We start from the raw sequence: 23,377 nt of genomic DNA, 5'->3' as shown, positions 1-23,377 counted from the left end.
GAGTTAGCAACAGGGGAGTGGGAGGAGGAGAAGGGGGGAGAAGGTACAGAAAATAAGTAGCATAGACAGTAGATAGAAAATAGATGGGGGGCAAGAATAGTATGGGAAATATAGAATCTAAAGAACTTGAGACGTGGTCATAAACTAAAGGGGGGTAATGATGGGGATGGGGGGGTAGGGTGGAGGGGAATGAAAGGGGGAATAGAACAACTGTAACAGCATAATCAATAAAAAAATTTAAAAAAAAAAAGAATTTTCCTAAGGCATACTCTCCAGTTGAAATCCCCAAAGTAAGTGAGACAGCATTTTCCAGTCTTTCTGCTGCAGGAAGAGTTTATTCTGCAGTGTGATGAGACTGGCAGGCTCTTTCAGAGCAGGGGTGGCAGGGCTTCTGCAGTTGAATGATTTGCCAGTTTGTCAAACTCAGGTTTTGGTCACACCCCGTGGTGGACAAAATGGCAGAACAGTGGGCCCAATAGCATCCTTATTCTCATCCCAGAACTTGCAAATGTGGTACCTTACTCGGCAAAGGGCCCTTGGAACGTGTGATGAGGATCCTGAGATGGGGGAACTGTCCCGGGTCATCTGGGAGGGTCCCTATGAGAGGGAGGCAGGATGGCTGGTCAGAGAGAGACTGGGAGATGTTGCAGCTGCTGGCTTTCAACATGACCTACTCTGTTAAGGCCAGAGTGGGTACAGCATGGGAAGGTTTGGCCTCCCCAGTCTGCCCGCACAATGAGCAGCAGAGAGTGGCTTCCCTTGTGCCAGTCTACTGTCTCCAGAGCACCCATGCCTCACGCTTGCGAGCGGGGAAGGACACAGAGTGTGTAATGGGGTGGAACACTGGCAAACCCGTTGACGATGGGGCTGAGGTCAATGTCCTCAGGCGCAACAAGAGACTTCAAGCTGAAGTGCTGCAAAATGGCGGTGAAGAGGAGAAACAACTCCATGCGAGCCAGGCCTTCTCCGACACACACCCGCTTTCCTGCATTGGGGATGTACACAAGAGACACTAAGGCAAGAGCCAGGAGGGGCAGCTGGGGAGAACTGCCACCCTCAGCAGGAGGGACCCCTTTCTGCCCGTGGAAAGGGGGCACCGAATGGATTTCAGGGTCAGAGCATCAGTGACACATGCGGGGACCAGCCTCACACCTCAGCCACGGGGACTCAGCTGCATGACCCCTGGTAGGTTGGAGAGGAGTCTCCACCTGCCCTGTGGTCATCCCCGTGCCCATCCCCACGCCCTACAGGAAAGAGGCCAGCGCTGCAGCGTGGGGTGCTGAAGTACCAAGTTGGTCACATGACCTTTCGTCACACTGACATCTGAGGAAAGGCCCTGGGAAAGGGACCGAGGCTCACGGGCTGACAGCCCAAGAAAGGCTGGATGGCCCGAGATGAGTGTGGGAAACCACACGCTACATTTCGTTTAGTAACCCTATATGACCCTACAGAGAGTGAGGTCATACAGTTTTGAGAGATTTTTTTTACTAAGTCCTAGCAAGTAAAGAGTTTTAGCTCTGGATGAAGTAAAACATCTATCCATGGAGAGATAATTCATCCCCGACACCTCACTTCCAGGACTTCTGGTGGAAAGACGTCTAACTGCTCTGAACAGAGAGGAGCACATGGGAGTCACACTGCGGGTGAAAGTAAGGGGCCCCATGCAGGTCTGGGGTGATGGCAGATTACACATGGAGTGGAGGGCAGGACTCCCAGACAAGTCCCTGGGTAGGGTGCCACATCGGAACTCTTCTCACCTGCGGAAAATGCCTTGAAATAGTCACTGTACTTGAACTTCCCATTCTCATCTAAAAAGTGCTCTGGCTTAAACGTCTCTGGATCGGGGAATTCTTGGTTGTCAAACAAGAGGGAGTCCAGTGTTGGAATTACAACTGTACCCTGAAACAATAAAGGCTGTGTCGGTCATGTTAGCAAAACATGGGCTCTGATCTGCAGGCCCCCAGTGAATAAGGGTGTTTTGAATTTTACCTTACACAAAAGAGTGTGTTTCAGTTGAGGAAGTTGTTTGCTTACGAACCAGATAGAAGGCAGCCAGGGGTCAGGTGTAAAGGGTTAGTGGGAGCTCTAAGCTCTTTAGAGGAGTAAAGGGCTGTGTTACCTGCGTTGTTTGCTTTCTGGTGTTGGAATATACCACGAACCCCGGGGGTTACGGAAGGGGTCCCTTTTCCATATTTCCTCATCCCTGTGGGCACGAGGTCTGTGTGGGGACTTCTGTGGCGTGGTGGTGTGGCCCAGCCACATCTGCCAGAGGGAGGTGTCCTTGGACCTTCCATCCTGTCCCTGGGCGGGACAGCAGCTGAGCTGCTGGGACAGAGTCCAGCTCACACCTGACCTTGGGGATGACGTATCCTCTGAACACTGTGTCCCGGGTTGCTTCATGCAACAGGTTGGTGGGCAGGAGGTTGATGAAGCGCTGGATCTCATGCACCACCGCGTCCATGTAGGGCATCTCTAGTCTGTCCTTGACGGCAGGGACTCGGCTGGGCCCAATCACCCTGTCGATTTCTTCATGAAGTTTCTCTGCAACATAGGGGTGGACAAGTGTAAAGGACTGGGTGGCCGCACTCCCAGCCAGCCTGCCGTCCACTCAGTAGGGGTTTACGGAGCTCTCCCAGCGGTGGAAGCTCCAGCCCAGCAGCCTTGTGCTGTCCAATACCTAAGTCTCCCACGTGTCGGTGAGATCTGAGCTCGCCAGGGGACAGTCTACAGCACGTTTGGGCATCCGTCCTTTTTCAATCTTTCGCTGAGGTGACGTTGGCTTATATGCTTCAGGTGTGCAGCCTTATAATCCGCGTCTGCATGTATGACGTCATGCGCACCACCGCGTCTGCCATCGCCCGCCTCTCGCCAGTTACCCCCCTAACGGCTTCTCCCTCCCTCTCCCCTCTGACAACCACCGATCCGTGGTCTGTGTCTCTGAGATTGGTTTGGTTTGTTTTTTTATTTTCCACATATGGGTGAAATCATACGGTATTTGTCCTTTTCTGTTTGACTTATTTCTCTTAGTATGGTGACCTCGAGGTCCACCCAGGCTGTCACGCATGGCAAGGTCGCACTTGTTATTGATACGTGTTTCTACATTTGCTACGAATACATTCCTGGGTGCACACTTGGCTTGTTTCAATGTCTCGGCTGTTGTAATAACGCTGCAGTGAATGTGGGGGCACATAGTTTTTAAATTACCACAATTCGGGACTATAAGATGCAGCAACCCCAACCTGGGAGGAATAATGGTTGTTAATACTGCTGTTGAGTTCTGTTTACATTTACATTGGTGAAATATTCTGTTATTTATGTTATTAAATATTTCACCATATTTTTTCCTTCAAAAATTTTTTCCCTATTTTCCTCCTCTAAAACCTGGGTGCGTGTTTTGATCCAAAAAATACGGTAGTGGCTTTGTAGTGTTTGGATAAATATTCAGAAGGTAAATAGCTAGATCGTATGGTTATTCTACTTTTCCTTTTTTAAGGAACCTCCATACTGCTTTCCACAGTGGCTGCAACAGTCTGCATTCCCACCAACAGTGTAAGAGAGCCCCCTTTTCTCTATGTCCTCCCCAATACTTATATATTCCTTATCTTTTTTATGACACCATCCTAACAGGTGTGAGGTGGTATCCCACTGTGTCATTGACCTGAATTTCCCTGATGATTAGCGATGTTGAATATTATTTCATGTGCCTGTTTGCCACCTGTAAGTTTCTTTGGAAAAATGTTTATTCAGGTCCTTTGTCCATTTTTAAACTGGGTTGTTCAGTTTTTGTTGTTGTTGTTGAGTTGTATGAGTTCTTTATATATTTTAGATATTCACTCCTTATCACATATATGATTTGCAAATGCCTTTTTCCATTCTGCAGGTTGCCTTTCATTTTGTTGGTAGTTTCCTGTGTTGCAGACGCTTCTTAGTTTGATGTGCTCCTGTTAGTTTATTTCTACTTTTCTCTCCCTTGTTGTTGGAGTCAGATCCATCAAAACTTCACTAAGAGTGATGTCAAGGAGCTTAGTACATATTTTCTTCTCTATGTTTTGTGGTTTCAGCTCTTCCATTCCTGACTTCAACCCACTTAGAGTTAATTTCCATGTATGGAATAGCGCTGTGTTCTAGCTTCAGTATTTTGCATGTGGCTGTCCCGTTTTCTGAACACTGTCCACATAGGTCTCACCCTTTCCCTCCTCTCCTTCGATGTTTTGTTGCCACAAACTGTTCCTTTTTATGTTGTGAGCTTCTTACCAAATTAAAAGAGTTACAGTTATTTTTAATGCTTTTTCCCTTTAACTTTTATGCTGTATTCTGAAATAGCTTTGCAATTATCTGGTTCTGTCCGTCTGCCCATCACCTTACCACCGTTTTGTGTAGTTTTGCCTTTTCATCTCACATAGAAGAGCTCCTTCCAGCCTGTACAGTGGGCCCAGCGGCAGTGACCTCCCTCAGCTCTTGTCTCTCTGGAGATGCCCTTGTCTCTCCTTCACATCTGAGGAATAGCTTTACTGGATAGAATCTTCCTGGCTGGCAGTTTTTATTTTGCAAGACTTTTTAATCTATCACTTCTCTCCTGGTCTGTAGAGTTCTGCCGAGAGATCTGCCAACAGCCCAGTGGGGGTCGGCCTTTGTAGGCCGCCATCTTTTCCCCCCACCTGCCTTTGAAGTCTTCCTGTAGCACTGACTTCTGACAGTTTTAAAGCGAGTGTTGGAGCAGGCCTTCCTGCACGGAGGTGACTGGTTACTTGTTGTATCAGCCCCTGTACTCTCACATCCAGCCCTCTCCCAGCTTTGGAAAGTTCCCGGGTATTATTTCTCCAAAAAAGTCCTCTGATCCCTTTCACTTGGTCTTCATTCTGAGATGCCCACCATCCTGTGTTGCCTTTTTTTTTTTAAAGGAGTCAAATAGTTCTCCTACAGCTTCTTCGTTTTTAAAAATCTCAGGTCTCTGTCCTCTCCCGTGTGACTCATTGCCAGATTCTGTCTTCCCTCCCATTAGCTCTGCCTGGTTTCGGGTGCTCTCTGCTGCCCCTTCAGCGCATGTGCAGTTCTGCAGCCCCAGGTTTTCTGTCTGGTTCTTTCCTAGAGTTTCAATCTCTTTGGTAAAATGCTGTTTGCACTCTAACTTCACTCGGGTGCATTGACCAGTCCTTCTGAGTTTCCTTGTACTTCGCCCAGCTATTTTGTGTTCGCTGTCCGTTAGCTCGCACCCTTTTGGGGCTTTCAGTTTGCGTTCTGGAGAACTGTCCGCCACGTTGGCACGATTCTTCACGGTGTTAGGTGAGCTCTTCCTCTGCCACAGCAAAGTAGCAAACACTGCTCTTGGTTAGGAAAGGCCTTACTTTCTTTTCCAGAGCCCTGAAGTATGGACTGCCTGGTGCGAACACAGGTGAAATCTGGCAGTGGGTGTATGGGTGTCTCTCTTTTATTTTCTTTTTCTTTATATTAGCAATGTCTCCTAATTAACAATGGAAAACACTTTAGAGCCTCTGGTCCCGGGGCAGCGAGGTCAGAAGTCCTCGAGGGCCACCACAGGCCTGGGCAGGGCCCCGCTCCACAGCCCTCGGGTTCCTTCGCCCCCACCTTCCCATTAGAAAGAAAGAGCACAGGCTGCGGTGCTGGCAGACCAGGTCTGGCCCAGGACAGGCTGTGGGGAAGCTGCTGCTTATCCTGTAACGGCTGCCCTCAGGGATACAGTGTCTTGAAGGGCTTGTGCCTGGCAAATGGCAGGAGCCACGTTATTACCAGCAGTTGTGCGTGGGGTGGTGGGAAGCTCCTTGGAACAAGGCCACCCTGGCTCGGCCTGGAAGGCGGACGTGTACTCAGGGGCCGTGCAGAGATTATGGTCGGTCAGCATCACAAACAGGCTCCGCCCCAGAGCAGAAGGTGGACAGCACTGCAATGCTCTGCGATGCTCCAGGCTGCTGCTGGGTTTCCTCCGCAGTGCTCAGGGTGTCAGTGGCGTGTGGGAGGGCTGCTGGTCAGGGGCCAGGCAACTGTCAGGTACAAGGACACTTCCCCTCCGAGAATTTGTCCAGTGACCCCCGCATCAGTCCTGCAAGGGCTGACAAGCAATGTCACTTACAGAAGAAAGCTGACACCTAAATGCTGTGGGCTGGCTGTTCAGGTGAGAGCCGCAGAGCCCAGGGCTCCTTGCCCATGACTGGACATACCTTCAATCTCCGGGTATTTCAGGAGAACCAGGAGCCCGTATCTCAGAGTCATGCTGGTGGTCTCCGTCCCCGCGAAGAACAGGTCAGCCACAGTCGCAGTGATGTTGTCCAAGGTGTGCCCAGGCTCTTCACTGTATCGTTTCTATGGATGTTACAGACAGATGGGGACGCGGTAAGATGATGTCTTCAGGTGAATGAGATGGAGACCCTGGCATCTGTCCCTCGACCACAGAGCAGCCCCAGCCCCACCAGCTCCACAGGGAGAAAGGGCAGACGTGTGCAAGGCTGTCCTGTGGAGACACAGCTGTCTCCTCTGCACAGCTAGGGAGCTGAGCCTCCCAGAAAGGTGAGGGCCTGCGCCTCGCCCAGGCCACTGGGCTTCAGCTGCTTCTAGAGTGCAGAGCCCACTCCAGGACCGGGCGGCTCTGCCTGGTCCAGCGTCCTGACCTCCGGGGCTGAGCCGTAGGCCTCTGCACACCACCCAGGAAAGTCACAGGGAAGCTGAGCCTCTGGAAGAGCAGTGAGGGCCCAGCTGCTGGGGCCATCATCCTGGGAAGTCAGGTGCTGTTCCAAAGCCACATGTGATGTCAAAGGAAAGAGGTGACATGGTGGCATGTGACCAGTCTGTGCTGGGGGTCCTCAGGGGCTGTCAGGTAGACAGCACAGCCAACCATCTCAGAACTGCCGAGCACTCAAGGAACCCCTTGGAATCCTGTACAAGTCAGGGTCCACGTGCAGAGGAGGATGCTCAGGGCCTCTCCCCAGATGAGGCGCAGCCCGGGTTAGGGGCGTGGCACGGAGGGGGCTGGTGTGAGGGTTCCATGGCCTCTGTCCGCTTCCCCAGGGAGGCAGCAGGGCACAGCCGTGCGGTGTTGAAGAAGCCAGGCAGGCTGCCTGTGTGGGAGCAGCATGCAGCGGTTATGTGAAGCCAGCGTGTCTGTGTAACACCAGAAGCACCAGACTGGACCCCCTGTGGGCAGTCTGGGCACCAGCAGTGACGAAACAAATCCGAGAAACGCCCCTCCCCCACAACCATCTCGGAGCAGCCCAGCACTCGGCTTCCCCGGGCGTGGGGCCGGGGCACCTTCTCCATCTCTATGAGCAGGCAGTCGATGAAGTCCCGGGGGCAGCTGGGGTCCAGGGACTGCTGGTGCTCCTTCACTCTGTCCAAGGCATAGGCTTTTAATTCAGACAAGTTTTTTAGTACTTTCCTATGGCTTCCGGGCAGGTAGTGTAGATAGCTTTGAAAACTGTTATAAAGCTAGAGAGAGGCAGAGCAAGAGAGAATGTCTTACTATGTATGTTTTCTTCTTTCTGGATGCAACATAATTTTGTGAGCTGGACTAATACGTTTCTCCAAAGCTAAGTTTAGGGCTGCAGATATTGTATCCCGCGTAAGACTTTGGCCCCCAGGACTGTCTGGGCAGCCCTCTGTCAGGCAGGGCCTGTTCTGTGGGGAGCACGAACTCACGGCCCCTGCCTCACATGCACGGGACACACACACACACACACACACACACACACACACACCCCGATTTGCCAGAATGAACCACTAAGTGTCCCAAGCTTAGCAAAGGGCCACCTCAGTCAGGTGCATGCGTGTCCAGAGAGAACGTGCAGGCCTGTCTGTTACTTCCACTCCACACACGTGTCCCTTCCCTTGTTCTGACCTAATCGATGCAGCTGAAGACGAGTGGGGGCTTGGGACAGAGGTGGAGAGTGGCCTCACCTGCGCCCAGGGAGTGCCGAGCAGGTACATGTTCTCGTTGAACAAGCCCTGCAGCCTCAGACTTGTGGTGTCGTCGTCATTGAAGCGCCGGCCGAAGAGGATGTCGGCGATGATGTTGCAGGGGGCGCGGCCCAGGAGAAAGGTGGGGTCGAAGGGCCGGCCTGGAAGACAGGTGCGGGTGAGCCTAGGGGCTCTGCTTCGCCACTCGGCTCCTGTGAAGAGACGCCCTGAAAACCGTGACACTTCACGGAAGGCAGGGCCTCTTTACCTCTCAGTGACTCAGGTGCGACAGTGACACACGTGTCAGCGCTCTCGCTCCCCCTCCCCCGCATTGGAGGGAGGACCCGAGTTGTGGTGTCCCCAGCCCAGGCCAGGCCTCAGGGCAGTGCCCCCGGCCCACACACACCGTCTGTCCTGCGCAGCGCCGCCAGCAGGAACGGGATCTCCCTCTGGATCCGGGCCTCGTTGCCCCGCTTCCCCATCCCGTAGTCTCGGAGGACGGTCAGGGAGAGCCGCCGGGTGCCCTTCCAGCTCGGGCCATTGTTGAAAGTAATGCCTGGGGAGGAGGGACCACGGAGGAGTCACAGCCAATGCCCAGACCCCGACCGCGCGTCAGGGCAGCTGGGACGTGCTGCAGACCCGCGGCTGGAGCACAGCACCGGTGCAGTTCATGGGGGTCCTGCCCATCTCACCAGTGGCTCCCGGCCCCATTGCACCTAAAACCTGTTCCAGGACAGCCCTGGCTGGTGTAGCTCAGTGGACTGAGCATGGACCTGCAGACCAGAGGATCACGGTTCGATTCCCAGTCAGGACACTGCCTGGGTTGCAGGCCGGTTCCCAGCGGGGGACACACGAGAGGCAACCATTGATGTTTCTCTCCCTCTCTCCTTCCCTTCCCCTCTAAAGATAAATAAATAAAGTCTTTAAAAAAAAACTGTTTCAGGACAGAAAACCATGTCTGCTACCCCTTCCTGGTCTAGGACGGAGTCCCCCCAAACCCACCCCATTTCTGAGTGTTGCCTTCACATTGCGACACTTCAACTCCCAAGTCTGTGCCCCGCAAAGTGTCCTGCTGAGTGTGGGGGCCACAGGCTCCCTGGCGTACAGACCAGCAGCTTGGGGCCGACCTGCGTGCCCAGGCCCAGGCCTAAGAGGCGCAGCCCATGGGGGCCGCAGGCACTGAGCCCGGCGGGGCGGAGCCAGGCACCAGGTTGGGCTCAGAGGCAGAGCCGGGTCAGGGGTCCTGGGGTGGGTTTGCTGGTCTAGGCTTGAGGTTCCCCTGGGGCTTTGCGCAGTGAGGAGGGGCTTGGGGCATCCGTGCCCAGGGAAATGCGCCAAACTCAGGTTTCCATCGGAATTGCCAGTCTGGTGACCCAGCAGCTGGCATGGATGACCAAAGGATGAGAGGGACCTGAGCCCCCAAGAGGTGGGGACCTGAGCCCAGAGATCAGAGAAACTGCCAGGGAGGGCGTGCCGGGCCACAGCCAAGGGCAGGAGAGTGGTTCAAAATGTCACGAGGACTTTGGGCCAAGACGGAGGCGTAGGTGGACACACTGTGCCTCCTCGCACAACAAAAGAATGACAACAACAAATTTAAAAATAAAAAACGACCAGAACTGCCAGAAAAATCTAACTGTATGGAAGTCCAACAACCAAAAAGTTAAAGAAGAAACACTCATCCAGACCTGTAGGAGGGGCGGAGATGGGCAGCCGGGCGGAGAGGACTTGCAGCAAGGTGGCGGAGCAGGCGGCCCCACACTGGCATGCAGATAAACCGGGAGGAACCACCGGGGAGGGAGACAGACCACACAACCCCGGGTCCCAGTGGGAAAATAAAGCCTCAGGCCTCTGACTGAAAACACCTGTGGGGGTTGAGGCAGCAGCAGCAGAAACTCCCAGCCTCACAGGAAAGTTCGTTGGAGAGACCCACAGGGTCCCAGAATGTACACAAACCAACCCAACTGGAAATCAGCACCAGAAGGGCCCAATTTTTTTGTGGGTGGTGGGGGAGGTGACTGGAGACTGGCAGAGACCATGGGAAGCTGCACTGATCCCTCTCAGACCCTCCCCGACAGACAGCGTCACAATGCAGCCCCATGGGCTGCCCCACCCTGGGGAACACCTAAGGCTCCACCCCTTACTACGTTACAGGTGCTCCAAGACAAAAAAATGAGCCAAATAAAAGAACAGTTCAAAGCTCCAGAAAAAATACAACTAAGTGATGAAGAGATAGCCAACTTATCAGATGCACAGTTCAAAACACTGGTAATCAGGATGCTCACAGAATTGGTTGAGTATGGTCACAAAATAGAGGAAGAAGTGAAGGCTATGAAAACTGAATTAAAGAAAAATGTACAGGGAACCAACAGTGGCAAGAAGGAAACTGGGACTCAGATAAACAGTTTAGAGCAGAAGGAAGAAAGAAACATTCCACCAGAACAGAATGAAGAAACAAGAATTCAAAAAAATGAGGACAGGCTTAGGAACCTCCAGGACAACTTTAAATGTTCCAACATTCAAATCACAGGGTGCCAGAAGAGGAAGAGCAAGAAACTAAATACTTATTTGAAAAAAATAATGAAGGAGAATTCCCCCATCTGGTCAAGGAAATAGATTTCCAGGAAGTCCAGGAAGCTCAGAGAGTCCCAAAGAAGTTGAACCCCAGGAGGAACACACCAAGGCACATCATAATTACATTAGCCAAGATTAAAGATATGGATAGAATCTTAAAAGCAGCAAGAAAAAAGGAGACAGTTACCTACAAAGGAGTGCCCATAACACTATCAGCTGATTTCTCAAAAGAAACCTTGCTGGCAAAAGGGGGCTGGAAGGAATTATTTGAAGTCATGAAAGGCAAGGACCTACATCCAAAGCTACTCTAACCAGCAAAGTTTTCATTTAGAATGGAAGGGCAGAAAAGCGCTTCCCAAATAAGGTCAAGTTAAAGGAGTTCATCATCACCAAGCCCTTATTATAAGAAATGTTAAAGGGACTTATCTAAGAAATAGAAGATCAAAAATAGGAACAGTAAAATGACAACAAACTCACAGCTATTAACAACCAAACCTAAAAAAAATAAAATTAAAAAAAACTAAGCAAATGACTAGAACAGGAACAGAACCACAGAAATGGAGAGCACACAGAGGGTTATCAGTGGGAAAGTGGGAGGAGGAGAGAGGGGGGAAAGGTACAGAGAATAAGTAGCATAAATGGTAGGTAGAAAATAGACAGGGGGAGGGTAAGAATAGTGTAGGAAATGTAGATGCTAAAGAACTTATGTGTATGACCCATGGACATGAGCTAAAGGGGGGAATGTGGGTGGGAGAAGGTGTGCAGGGCAGAGGGGAATAAAAGGGGAAAATGGGACAACTGTAATAGCATAATCAATAAAATATATTTTTAAAAAATTAACATCAAGAAATAATAAAGGCTTGGCTTAAAATGAATGTGGGTATAGTAATGACTATTGTTAATGGCATTCTCTACGATAAAATCCACACATCTTCTGGTTTTAAAAAATCACAGGGAAACTTCCGCCAAGATGGAGGCATAGGTGGATGAGCCGTGCCTTCTCACACAACCAAGTTTAGAGACAACTAAATATTAGCAATAGAAAACACAGCCAGAACACAGAATATTGAACTTTTCGGAAGTCTGTTAACAACAAATTCTTCAGTCTGACCGGTAAGGGGCGAAACCAACAGCTGGTGGAGCAGGGTTGCACAGGAAAACTCGGTCAGACACACTCAGGCGCAGGGTTGGACTTAGTGAGCGACCGAGCGAGCGACCAAGCGAGCAACCGCGGGGAAACAGCGAGGAAGCAGGGCTGCGGGTCGACTGTGGTTGCTCATTGGTGCGTGGATACACAAGCGAGGGAGTGGGCGATTGGACCGGGACCCAGTGGGTCCCCGCGGCAAGCGGCAGCGGAGGGCGCCGCCATTTCCCCGCTCTGACCCCACCTCCACATACAGTGTCACAACCCAGCGACCTGGGAGTCCAAGGCTCAGCTCCTCACACTTAAAGGGTGCAAACAGACCAAAAATGGCTCAAGACCAAAAATGGCTCAAGAAGATCTCAAAGCCCCAGAGCCTATAAATCTAAGCAATGAAGAAATAGCAAAACTCTCAGACACACAATTTAAAACACTGGTGATCAGGATCCTCACAGAACTGGTTGATTATAGCCACAAATTAGACAAATATATGAAGGCGAAACTAACTGAAATGAATGCAATTGCACAGGACACCAATAGCAATGAAAAGGAAACTGGGACTCAAATCAATGGAGTGGACCAGAAGAAAGCAAATAATGGCCAAACAGAAAAGAATCAAGAAGCAAGAATTCAAAGAAATGAGGAGAGTCTTAGGAACCTCCAGGACATCTTTAAATGCTCCAACATCCGAATTATAGGGGTGCCAGAAGGGGGAAAGGAACAGCCACCAGTAGAAAACTTATTTGAAGAAATAATAAAGGAGAATTTCCCCAAGCTGGCAAAGGAAATAGACTTCCAGGAAATCCAGGCAGCTCAGAGAGTCCCAAAGAAGTTGGACCCAAGAAGAAACACACCAAGGCACATCATCATTACATTAGCCAAAATTAAAATGAAGGAGAGAATCCTAGAAGCAGCAAAGGGGACAGTCACCTACAAAGGAGTCCCCATCAGACTGTCAGCAGATTTCTCAAAAGAGACCTTCCAGGCAAGAAGGGGCTGGAAAGAGGTATTCCAAGTCATGAAATCCAAAGACCTACAACCAAGATTGCTCTATCCAGCAAAACTTTCATTTAGAATGGAAGGACAGATAAGGTGCTTCTCAGATAAGATCAAATTCAAGGAGTTCATCATCACCAAGCCCTTATTATATGAAATGTTAAAGGGACTTATCTAAGAAAAAGAAGTTAAAGAAACATGAACAGTGAAAGGACAACAAACTCACAGTTATTAACAACCACACCTAAAACAAAAGCAAACTAACAGGACAGCTAGATCAGGAGTGGAAACATAGAAATGAAGATCTCAAGGAGGGTTAGCAACAGGGGAGTGGGAGGAGGAGAAGGGGGGAGAAGGTACAGAAAATAAGCAGCATAGACAGTAGATAGAAAATAGATGGGGGGGGCAAGAATAGCATGGGAAATATAGAATCTAAAGGACTTGAGACACATGGTCATAAACTAAAGGGGGGGTAATGGCTGGGACGGGGGGGTAGGGTGGAGGGGAATGAAGGGGAGAATAGAACAACTGTAACAGCATAATCAATGAAAAAATTTTTAAAAAATCACAGGGAAGAGAGGTGTAGCAAGGGGGAGACAGAGAGGAACTGACACAGAGACGGGGACAGCGAAAGAAGAGAGACAGCCGGGGGCAAACGGCGGACAGAGAGCTGGGGGCAGCCAGCCAGCCCCATCTGGGATCCAGTCGGCTGGAATGAGGATGGAAATGGCTTCTCCGTGAGAGCTTCCTGCAGCCCGACTGGATGACTCGTGACGGTCCTTCACACGTAAACACGCAGCCTGTGCTCCCACTGTGGTGCTGCCTGTGAGCATTCACGGCTCGGGCAGGTCCACGGCCCAGCTGAAGATGGGGCTCTGGAGTCCCCAGTCGGGAGGCAGCGCAGCCCCCTTGGGTCCAGCCTGACTGTATTCCGGGCTTGTGCCTGGGATCAGGGGTGGCAGAGGACTCTGGGGACCACAGGAAGCCCTTTAGTGTTAATGACAGTGGCTGAGGTGGTCGGTTGTCCTTTCATCAAGCCCAAAGAAGTGAAACAAACCCACAATGTCCAAGAGAACACCACCACCTGCTGCAGAACCTTGGAAATGGAGAGTGGAAGGGTCAGGTGAGGGCGCCGTGTCCAGCTGTACATGTGTCTATTTGAAAACTCTGTATGAAATAGATGAAGTTTTCCTAGAAACTTGTTACTGAAGTTGACTCAGGAAGAGCAGAGGCTGCCCCATGTCATGCAGAAGATGGGCCGCTGGCTATTTCTGATCTGCTTTGGATCTCATGGAAGCCTTACCCACAGGGAGTGCAGGGAGCACAGCCAGGAAGGGCAAGGCCGGGACGGAGAGGGCAGCAGGCGGGGCAGCGAACATCTGGGTGACGGCTGAGGAAGGGAGCCCCACCAGGCAGGGGTCCCCCACAGCTCCAGGGCATCCCAGGAGGCAGAGAAGGCAGGATCTGGGGTCAGGAGTCTGGGAAACACTCAGCTACAGGCCACTCACAACCCCAGGCCCAGCCCTCCCCCAGCCGCAGGCAGTGACCGGCATGTTTTCTGGAAAAGGGGAACTCGGGGCTGTGGAGACATGAGGTGCACAGGACAGAGGTGAGGCTCGGGGGACGGCCTGTGGGAGACTCATTCTGAGCTGGGCTGCACTCAGCACCCCCTGGCCTGCTCTAGGCACAGCCCCAGGGGGGGCACCCAAGGCCCCTCATTGGAGAACCCGGACTGCAGCTGAGCAAAGCCCTGTGGACCCTCAGAGCGCCCAGCAGGTTTCGGGGCCCGTTGTGCTGAGGGGATGTCAGAGGCCGGAGCTGCCACACCCAGGAGCAGCTGAAGCTGTGAGTGGGGACAGCATGGAGGAGACTGGGGGCCCCGGAGGCCCGAGGTCTGCTCGCCTGTCAGGACCTCCCCTTGTGTCACACCGCTCTATGACAACGCCGTCCTGCTGACAGGGTGTGGGTGCTGCGGTCCTGGCCCTTTGGGGTGAAAGTGTCATAGTGGCTTTCATGAAGATGCAGTGGGGTGAGTGGATACACCAGCGGCCTCCCCTGCACCGTCTGGGCACCGGTTCACCTCTCCACCCTCCCCAGGACTCTCGTTGCCACAGGGCAGCCCCTGCCAGGCCCCGAGAGCCCACTACCAGCAATGCCCGGACCAGGAGGTACCTTTGTGCCTTTGCTCCTGGAACAGGCAGAATTCTCCTCTGCCAGCAAAATCGTTCCTGTGCTTCAGCAGGGCCTCCGTGACGGCCTGGTAGCCGTGCAGGACCACGACGGGGCGGGAGCCCAGGTGCACAGTGAACACCGGCCCAAAGCGCTCTGCCAGCTGCAAGACCAGCAAGCAGGGAGTGAGGTCACAGGGGATTGGGGGATGGGAAGGTCGTGCTTCAAAATGACCCCCAAAGTTGCTGCTATTGACCAAGAGAACCCAGAGGGACCTGGGGACTAAGTCCAGCCTCGCTTGGGGAGACCTTGCAGGGACTGAGGTTCCAGTGCCCCGGCCATATCCGCCTGGCTGTGGTTAATTCCCCTCCCTGCGGCTCTGCTTCTCATGTCCCTCCCCTGAAGCCACTGTGTCCAACTCTGCCCTTGCACCTGCACTGTTTGCTGTTCCCAGTCAAGGTCATGGGCCCCAGGGCACTGCAGGCAGACCCAGAGCTGGGCACCATCCCGACCCCTGTCAGTGCCCCTCCAAGCAGAAACCCTTCCACCGCCCCCATGCCCTGTGGTGTTCTATCGACTCACTGAGTAGATTTATCAACTCATTTATTTATTTATTTTTTTATCTTATTCTCACCTGAGGACATTTTTTTTCATTGCTTTTTAGAGAGGGTCAGGGACAGAGAGAGAAGCATTGACTGGCTGGGGATTAAACCTGCAACCTGGGCATGTGCCCTGACTGGTAATCAGACCTGAGTCATTTTGCTCCACAGCATGACACTCCAACCAATTGAGCCACACTGGCCAGGGCTCAACTTGTTCAGTGTTCAGGTTTGGTAGCTTATTCACTGCTCACAACAATAATAGGAGAAGGTGCCCGGCCAACTGGTCACGCACTTCACTTTTCCCTGTTCTTTAGCATCTATGGAGAACTCCAGGTTGACACCACGCACCACAGTGGCCTCCCCCAGCCACCAGTGAGGCAGTGGACGTGTGTCTCAAGCAGGGGCCTCTCAGGCCGTCTATAGCCGATGCCCTGGGAGGGCTGCAAGGCCAAGCTGTCCTGTTAGCTGGATATTTTGAATATCACTCATGGACACTACTGTTAGTTCAAATCATACAGAACAGTTTGTCTACAATGTGCTGAATGCACAAATAGGACATCTAGTTCCCAGATTCTCCTTCCCCAAATCAACCATATTTCTCTTACCTTGGTGAAGGACTTTGGTATATTCTTTAATTCCAACTGAAAAATATTCCCAAAGAAGGGCAGCGGGAAAGGGCCTGGGGGCAGTTTCCACCTGCGGTGCACCTGCTTGCAGAAGGAGAGGACCAGCAGGGTGGCCATCCACACCAGCAGGGCGGCCGTGATGCCCAGGACAGCCATGCTGCCTGTTTGTGTGGCGGGGAGCGTCTCTGCCAACCCCGGGAAAGGCCAGGTTTTTATAGTGCATCCTGGAGAAGGTCAACCGGCATCCAATGCCACCTCCCTTCTCCTCTGGCCCCAGATATTGGTTTATGATTAGCTGCTGTCTGGCGTCCTTCCAGGGCTGCTCCTCAGTGGCTGCCTCTGGAGAGCCCTGTCCCGGCTCTGGCGGCATCTGGGGCCTGTCAACACTGCTGACGTCTGTGTAATGTCAGTGTTGACCTAAGGGTGTGCAAAAGTATGGAGAACTTCTATGTAAATTCATCTGAGCCAAACAGAGGCTACACCTGGGAGCAAGATCTCAACAGACTGAGAAAACTTGCCAGGATGACAGTGTGAAGCTTCTTTTAAGCATTTGGAATTAAGGTGGAACAGAAGGGGGACTGAATGAAGGCCGGACAGAACGAGGCAGGCCTAGGACCACTGGAGAGTCAACGAGACCGGGTGCTCCTCAGAGATTTCTGGGAAGGTGACCACTCTGGCGTTTCAAAGACGTGGTGACAAAATGCACAGGGACAGTGGACAGGGCTGCTTAGCAGAGATGACCTTTCACTAGAGAAGCCGTGGGCCTGAGGTGTCACTACAACTGCCCACACGGCCTGCCCAGCCAGGAGTTTGTGACCAAGTCACCCGGGGAGCTTCCTTTGGGTTAGATTTGCCGGAAGCCCCTTTTCCATGCACATCAGTAAACACAGATATCCACAGTCACCGACCCTCAGGTCATCCGGACCTGGGGCTGTTACTGGTGCCTTGGTTTCCTGGGATCTCCCAGAATAGACGTCTAGAGAGATTAGACACCGCCATAGAGCTGGGGCCGTGGGCCAGGAATCCGACCACGGTCTCCACGGCAGGTGAGAATCCCATCGTGGAAGTGTGCCGGGTTCTTGGGGACTCCGGAGATAGAAACAGGAGAGTCTGATAGGAGAACTCGAGAGTAGAGATTCCAGCTTCCGTCGCAGCGGAGAGGCTGCAGTGGCTGGTGCGCAAGGAGACCTGCTGTTCCAGGAATGGCAGTGTGTGACCCCATGACTCTAGGAGGGGCACGGAGTTCAGCCTTTGTGCCCAGGGGTCTGCAAGCCATGGAGATGGTACCTGAGCTATTCCAGGCAGAGATTAGAGAATTCTTTTAAAGATTTTATTTATGTATTTTTAGAGCGAGGGGAAGGAAAGAGGAGGAGAGAAGCACCCATGTGTGGTTGCCTCTCACACACCCCCTACTGGGGACCTGGCCTGCAACCTAGTCATGTGCCCTGACTGGGAATCAAACATACAACCTTTTGGTTCATAGGCCACGCTCAGTCTGCTGAGACACGCCAGCCAGGTCAAGAATTGTTGATCAACGAATAAAGAAGTGCCATATTTTGCCGTGTATAATGCACACCTTTCTGCCCAAATTTTTAGGGGAAAATAAGGATGCTCATTATATATGGGTAGTACTAATTCTGCACATATATAACTGTTTTTTAATTCTTTTATGTATGCTTATGCATTAAAGGTATAACTCTAGAAAGCAATAACCATATTTGTATGCAAAATAATACCCTGGAATATAATAATCCGTCTTGTTGAACTTAGGACAAACTTGCAATGAAACCAGCTCCCGCCAATAATCCAACAAAATGAAACGCAGAGTGACATATTGCCGTCCACAAAGACGAGATGCCGACCGTCGTCTGCTTGAGAAGATGGGTGATGCCGACTTTATTACCATACAGTGAGCAGCGCAACATTTCTCTTCATACATTTTAGGCGGAAGAAATTATTTAAAAATGTCGAAACGCTGCAAGCTTTAAGCCAAAAGTTATTAGGTATGCTAAAAAGCATGGCGACAGGGCTGCTGGGAGGCCCTTCGGACGTCCCCCGCGGAGAGTGTGTCAGACTGTGGGGCGACAGGAGGAAAAGCTTCTCCAGGCGCCCAGACAGAAGGGGGCAACGCAAGGGAAGCCTCCGAAGTGGCCGGAGGTGGAGCAGGAGGCGGAGACGTGGACTCGGGCGCAGCACCAGACTGGGGTCTCTGTTTCCACCAAGGGGACACAAGAAAGTAAAAGGATTGCACGAGAAAAAAAACTGAGGACTTCTCAGGGACACCTAAGTGGGACTTTGACTTTAAGGGGAGAGAGGGTTTGAGCATGAGGACAACTTGCCCCAAAACTCCCAGCAGCCTCTGAGAATCGAGTTTTGGAATTTCATTCTTATGTTATCAGTCTTCGAAAGACCTACGACTTTGAGCTGTCGGACGTCGCCAGTGTGGGTGAGGCCCCTCTCACACCTGATGTGCCATCCAGCAGACGGTGTACACCGAAGGAGCAGAGACCGTGGCTGTCAGGACCAGTGCTCATGAGAAAACACATTTCACTGCTGTGTGAGCCTGTTGTGCAGAGGGGACCAGGATCCACCTGTGGTCATCTTTAAAAGAAACACGTTTCCAGAAAAAGAGATTCCAAGTGGAGCTCCTGTCCAAGTGCGTGAAGAAGGATGGAGGAATGAAGAAGGCACGAAAGTCTGTTTTAGCAAGTCTAGTCACGAAGGCCTGGAGGACTGTTTAAGAAACCAGCTTTGCTCGTTTCTCATCACTCAAAGCCCATGTTACACGAATGGCAAAAGCAATCGCGGAGGACTTGAAAACCCAACTTGCTGGGATGCTTAGTGGCTAAGCAGCCACCTGCAGCCTCTTCATATGTTGGTAAACAAGCCCTTTAAGGCCCTAATGGAGAAAGGATGACATGGTGGATGCAGTCAGCTGGTAATGACTTCACACTCACCTACAGGCAGGACCAAGGAAGCATCTACTGCCCAGGCTTGTGATTGGCTCCTAAGATCAAGGAACGGTGTCAAGGAGCTAGTGGCTGTGAAATCGTTTTAAAACGTAGCATCAGCAATGCCGTGAATGGAACTGAGGATGGTGAAGTTTACAGGGATGAGGAAAGGGACTCTTCAGAAGACACCAGTAATGTAGAAATTGAAGAAGACGATACTTCTGAGAGTGAGCATGTTTGAGAGAAAGGCATACACTTTAAGCCTCCCACAGTAAATCCTGCAGACGGCAGCGTCCTTCAGTCTAGCTGAAGGTCACTGGCTGTGGAAAGGAAAGCATTTGGGGGTTGATGGGCTCCTGCCAGCTGGGGCCACAAGGGGACTGCCCTGTCCTCAGACACGAGCTGAACAGGGAGGGTTTGGGTCACGTGAGCATGTTTGTCTGGGGTGGGAGTCACGCAGCAGCATCAGTTTCATGCTGATTGTCTCCATGGCAGAGTGCCCAATCCCAGTTTCGATTCCCCGAACTTCTGATCAGAGGGGTGCCTGGCAGCCCCAATAGCACCTGAATCGCCAGCAGCAAACTCATGGGCCGTGGATGGAAACTCACCGTCTGAAACTCTCCGCTTTGTCAATCAGCCGGCACAACCAGTGGAGGCAAACAAGGAAGGGAACCATCGAGCAATTTTGAAAAAATTAACCTCTGATTATAAAAAGGGTATTATTTTATTGTAGAGAATTAGGAGATTATTCTGTAGAATCGTTTAATCAAATTCTTTAAAAATTACATTAGAATTTTGTTAGATTTGCTGTGAATCAATGAGCTAATTTGGGTGGACCTTGTGTGTTTGACATCTTGCCTGTACGTACGGGGGCACACCTCGGACTCCAGGTTTCCTTACATCTTCCATCTCCGATCACTTCCCCCGCCCGGGCCCGGCCCGCATTCCCACGTCGGCTTTCTGTGAATGTGGAAAGAGTGGTCCACCTGAAAACAGAAGGTCGAAGTGAGAGGCAGCCCCTATCTGAGGTCCCAAACAGCAGGTTCTCGGGGAGGCCCGACCCAGGCAGAAGCCCCAGCAGTGTCCCCGTTAGGAGGTTAGGAGGTGACAGCTGGGGGCAGCTCCGAGAAGGGGGAGGGGACCGTCATGTGACAGAGCTCCGCAGGCCAGGGTTTGTTCTGTCTTCTCACTGGTGATAGAGGGAAGATCTTCATTTCTGCATCCCAGTTCTGTGCTTTCATATGAGCAATACATGTTTGTGCACCATGGAAACAATTCTTTTCCTTTCATGTTGACAAGAATCACCTGGTGTGCTTTTGTTTACATAAGCGAGGCCATGCCACGTATACTGAACTCGAACCCGTGTTCCTTCTCTGAGCAAGGCGGCAAGCCCTCCGTCACTCCACATCTGAAAGTGCCATCGGGATCCTGGTGCTGGCTTTGTGACTGTGTTGGAAAGGGCCACGGAGCTCTGGCGGGACTGGGGGTCTCGGCACCCCTTCGGTGCCGTGCACCCTGGAGCTGGAACTGACACAGCTGGCCTGCGGGTCCTGCCTTGGTGGCACCCGCTCCTGTCTTTGCGGTGGCCAGTGGGAAGGAGGAGAGGACCCGTTCCCGGAGTGGAGACGGAGCTTTCTGACCCCTCTGCCCTCTTCTCTGTCTGCTCGACCTGCCCAGGGCCGATGCCTGCAGGTCCGCAGGGCCTTCCTCCTTTTTGCCGGTCCCTCCTGTTGGCTCTGATGGGGGGTGAAAAAGAATGTGGGGAGGCGGCCAGCAGGGCTTGCGCCTCCCACTGGCTGAGAACTGCTGCACCTGCACAGCCCCCAGGATGTCTGTGTCTGGGGAGGGAGCCCAAAGGTGAGTGCTGGCAAGCAGACGCAGTGCCGGTCAGAGGTCGGGCCTGCGGTTCTCTGGCCACAATTGTTGGGAATCATTCGGCCTGGTTTCAGGAGTTGTAACGGCCCCTCATGGATAAGGCCGAGTGAGCAACCTCTGGGCCGTGAGCCACTAAGGAGACGAAGCTTGTCTCTGGCAGCAGCGCTGCTTCTGCTTCATCCCCTGCCCCCAGAGTTGGTGGGTTAGTCAGAGACCCCTCAGAGGGGGGCAACCTCCACCTTTTCTCCCCAAGTAGACCATGTCTTGGCAGTTTTATTTTCATCCATAGTGAACAGGGGGACTTGCAGGCAAAGTTGCCCCCACACACAATGCTTCTGGTGCCTGGAGTGCGCCGAATTCTAAGCACAGGAACACGTGTCTGCGGAAGACGATGAATGGCACTTTTGAGTGCTTCTGTTAGAAACAAGGCCTTGCATCTCATTTAATGGCTATCAAAGTCCTTTTTTGTCCTTTAGTCCTCTATTATTGTGAGTGTGTGTATGTGTTAAATAGATATTATCAGGTATACTTTGCTTCCATCATTTTGAAAAAACTATATGTTCATGTAGATCACATTGTAATATAATACAATATAATGTAATGGAGTATAACATAATATCATATCATATAATGTAATGTAATATAATATTAATATAAAACATAACTTTTTATACAATGTACCACTCCAAGTACCAGGAATTTTAGTTTCAGACTATCAGCTTTAAATTTGTTAGTAGATATTTCCTTATGTCTCATAAATCAATTTCAGCTTCCTCTAGCCTCCTTAGCAGTGGTCTGCCCTGAAATGTTCACGGTGCAGTGTCTCCGCCTGTCGCCTCTGTGTGACGTCTTGTGCTCCTTGGGTTTCTGCTCCGAGCCGTGCAGTCTACTCAGCCAGGCGTTACGGGGAGAGTACGGGCTGCATGAGGGGCATGTAGCCCCCGTCCCCCCACATGATGGCTGGGCCAGAGGGTCCCTCAGGCCCCTTGGCCTCCTCCCCACGCCAAGTCCTCCTCGGGGGTCACGACATCTCCTGTCAGGCTGCCTCCACAGAGAGACTTCCCCTCCTTCATACGCCAAACACGGCAGCGTCCCAGAAGAGGCAGCGCAGCAGCCCTGGGTCCCCCGGCTGCACAGGAGTGAGGTGGGCACGCGACCTCCCCACGGAGGGGGCTGTGGAGGCTGTGGCGGGACTGGGAGTGGAGACGGGGGGGGAAGTGTGTCAGCAGAGCTGGCCCAGGGCACCTGGAAACGGGCTCTGTCCTGTGTGGTAAGAGGGTCAAGACCCCAGAAGGACATCGAGGCAAACGAGCGTGCAGGGTAAATGCACTCTTGGTTACAACAGTGACTTTGACAAAAGCCAAAAGCGCCTTCCAAGTACAACAGCAGCAGAGAACACACGCCGGTGTCCAAAGGGCACGCCAGCCTGGGCCGGGAACAAGGTCCCCACTGCAAAGGGAGCGAGGGTCACACGTGTATGTCCCCTGACCCAGCACCTGGCGCCGTCTCCGTCTCAGTAGGCAGCCGCCTCCCTGTCTCCCCTCAGGTTTGTGGTGTTTGCTGGGTAAACACACTTAGGTCCCCCGGGGAGGCCCCGGGCTCCGGAGGGGGCGCCAGCTGGCGGCCCGCAGACGACAGGCCTTTCCTCGTGGGAAGCAAACGCATTTCTGAGTCAGAGAAACGGCTCTCGGTTCAGGCAGGAGCCCGGAGAGAGTCCCGACAGGGAGGCCCAGACAAGTGGCGTCCGTGAGGAAGGGGAAGGCACAGGTGCACCGAACATGACACAGGGACACTAATTCTAAACGACGTTTTACTTTTGTAAAGCTTTTATTTATTTACCTGTGGAGGGGGGAGGGAGGAAGAGAGGGAGAGAAGCAGCAATATGTGGTCGCCTCCCAGTCCCCCCCGACTGGGGACCTGGCCCGCAACCCAGGCCTGGGCCCTGACTGGGAATCGAACCGGTGACCCTCTGGTGTGCAGGCCCAAGCTCAACCCTGAGCCACACCAGCCAGGGCCCAGACAACGTGTTCAACGTCCACTCCGTAGTCACTGTATCTGCTTTCTTGTTATCTTTGAAAACAGTGTTGGGGGACACCATGTTGTCGTAGGTAGAGTGCCAAGGGCTCCCCAGCTTTAACAGAGTTCTAAGGTTTGAGGCGTAAGGCATGCCCGGCAGTTGCTCTGGGTCGTGGCTCTGGCTCCATGTTAAAGAGGCTTCGTTTGCGTTTTGGGTTTTTTTCCCCCCACAGCACATCAGAGAGACTCGGACTCCACCGCCCAAGGGGCCACTGGAAGGGCGGCAGGCCTGGGTGAGAGCAGCGCCGAGGCAGGGCCCGCCTCTGTGGTGCCCACCAGGGGGCGCTAGAGAAGGAGCAAAAAGGAAAAGCACGTCCTGTTTGGCGTGGGATCCGACAGGTGGAGAAGAACGTGGGGAGGGTTCCTTATGGGGACTCAGAACACTGCAGGCGGCGGCAGCCCGGCCCCGACTGGAGCACCACAACCTCCCTCTGGGGACATCCAGCCGCCTGGCCCCCGACTCGG

At 52.4% G+C, this 23,377-nt stretch overlaps 1 protein-coding gene across 1 annotated transcript; it reads right to left on the bottom strand.

Annotated features, from left to right (window-relative positions):
- Positions 1–267: 267 nt before the first annotated feature.
- On the bottom strand, positions 268–16,217 carry LOC119059516 (cytochrome P450 2E1). Its single transcript, XM_037159164.2, has 9 exons — positions 15,990–16,217; positions 14,786–14,945; positions 8,312–8,461; positions 7,906–8,066; positions 7,261–7,437; positions 6,177–6,318; positions 2,354–2,541; positions 1,758–1,899; positions 268–985 (listed from the first exon to the last, which is right to left on the bottom strand). The coding sequence occupies exons 1-9, from the start codon at positions 16,164–16,166 to the stop codon at positions 795–797; spliced, it is 1,488 nt and encodes a 495-aa protein (XP_037015059.2). The 5' UTR covers positions 16,167–16,217; the 3' UTR covers positions 268–794.
- Positions 16,218–23,377: the final 7,160 nt, after the last annotated feature.

This window comes from Artibeus jamaicensis, unplaced genomic scaffold (genome assembly GCF_021234435.1).
Source record: "Artibeus jamaicensis isolate MK-2021 breed Jamaican fruit bat unplaced genomic scaffold, CSHL_Jam_final contig_490, whole genome shotgun sequence".
Taxonomy (NCBI): domain Eukaryota; kingdom Metazoa; phylum Chordata; class Mammalia; order Chiroptera; family Phyllostomidae; genus Artibeus; species Artibeus jamaicensis.
The sequence above is the reverse complement of the archived record's forward strand: the minus strand, read 5'-3'. Positions and strand labels throughout refer to the sequence as shown.

What these genes read in the sequence shown, in the direction of transcription:
- LOC119059516 (XM_037159164.2), bottom strand. Translation starts at nt 16,166, where the DNA reads ATGGCTGTCCTGGGCATCACGGCCGCCCTGCTGGTGTGGATGGCCACC. An exon ending in CCAGGAGCAAAGGCACAAAG is followed by an intron (nt 8,462 to 14,785) that starts GTACCTCCTGGT and finishes CCTCCTCCCCAG; the next exon opens with GCATTACTTTCAACAATGGC. An exon ending in GAGGATACGTCATCCCCAAG is followed by an intron (nt 1,900 to 2,353) that starts GTCAGGTGTGAG and finishes TTATTGTTTCAG; the next exon opens with GGTACAGTTGTAATTCCAAC.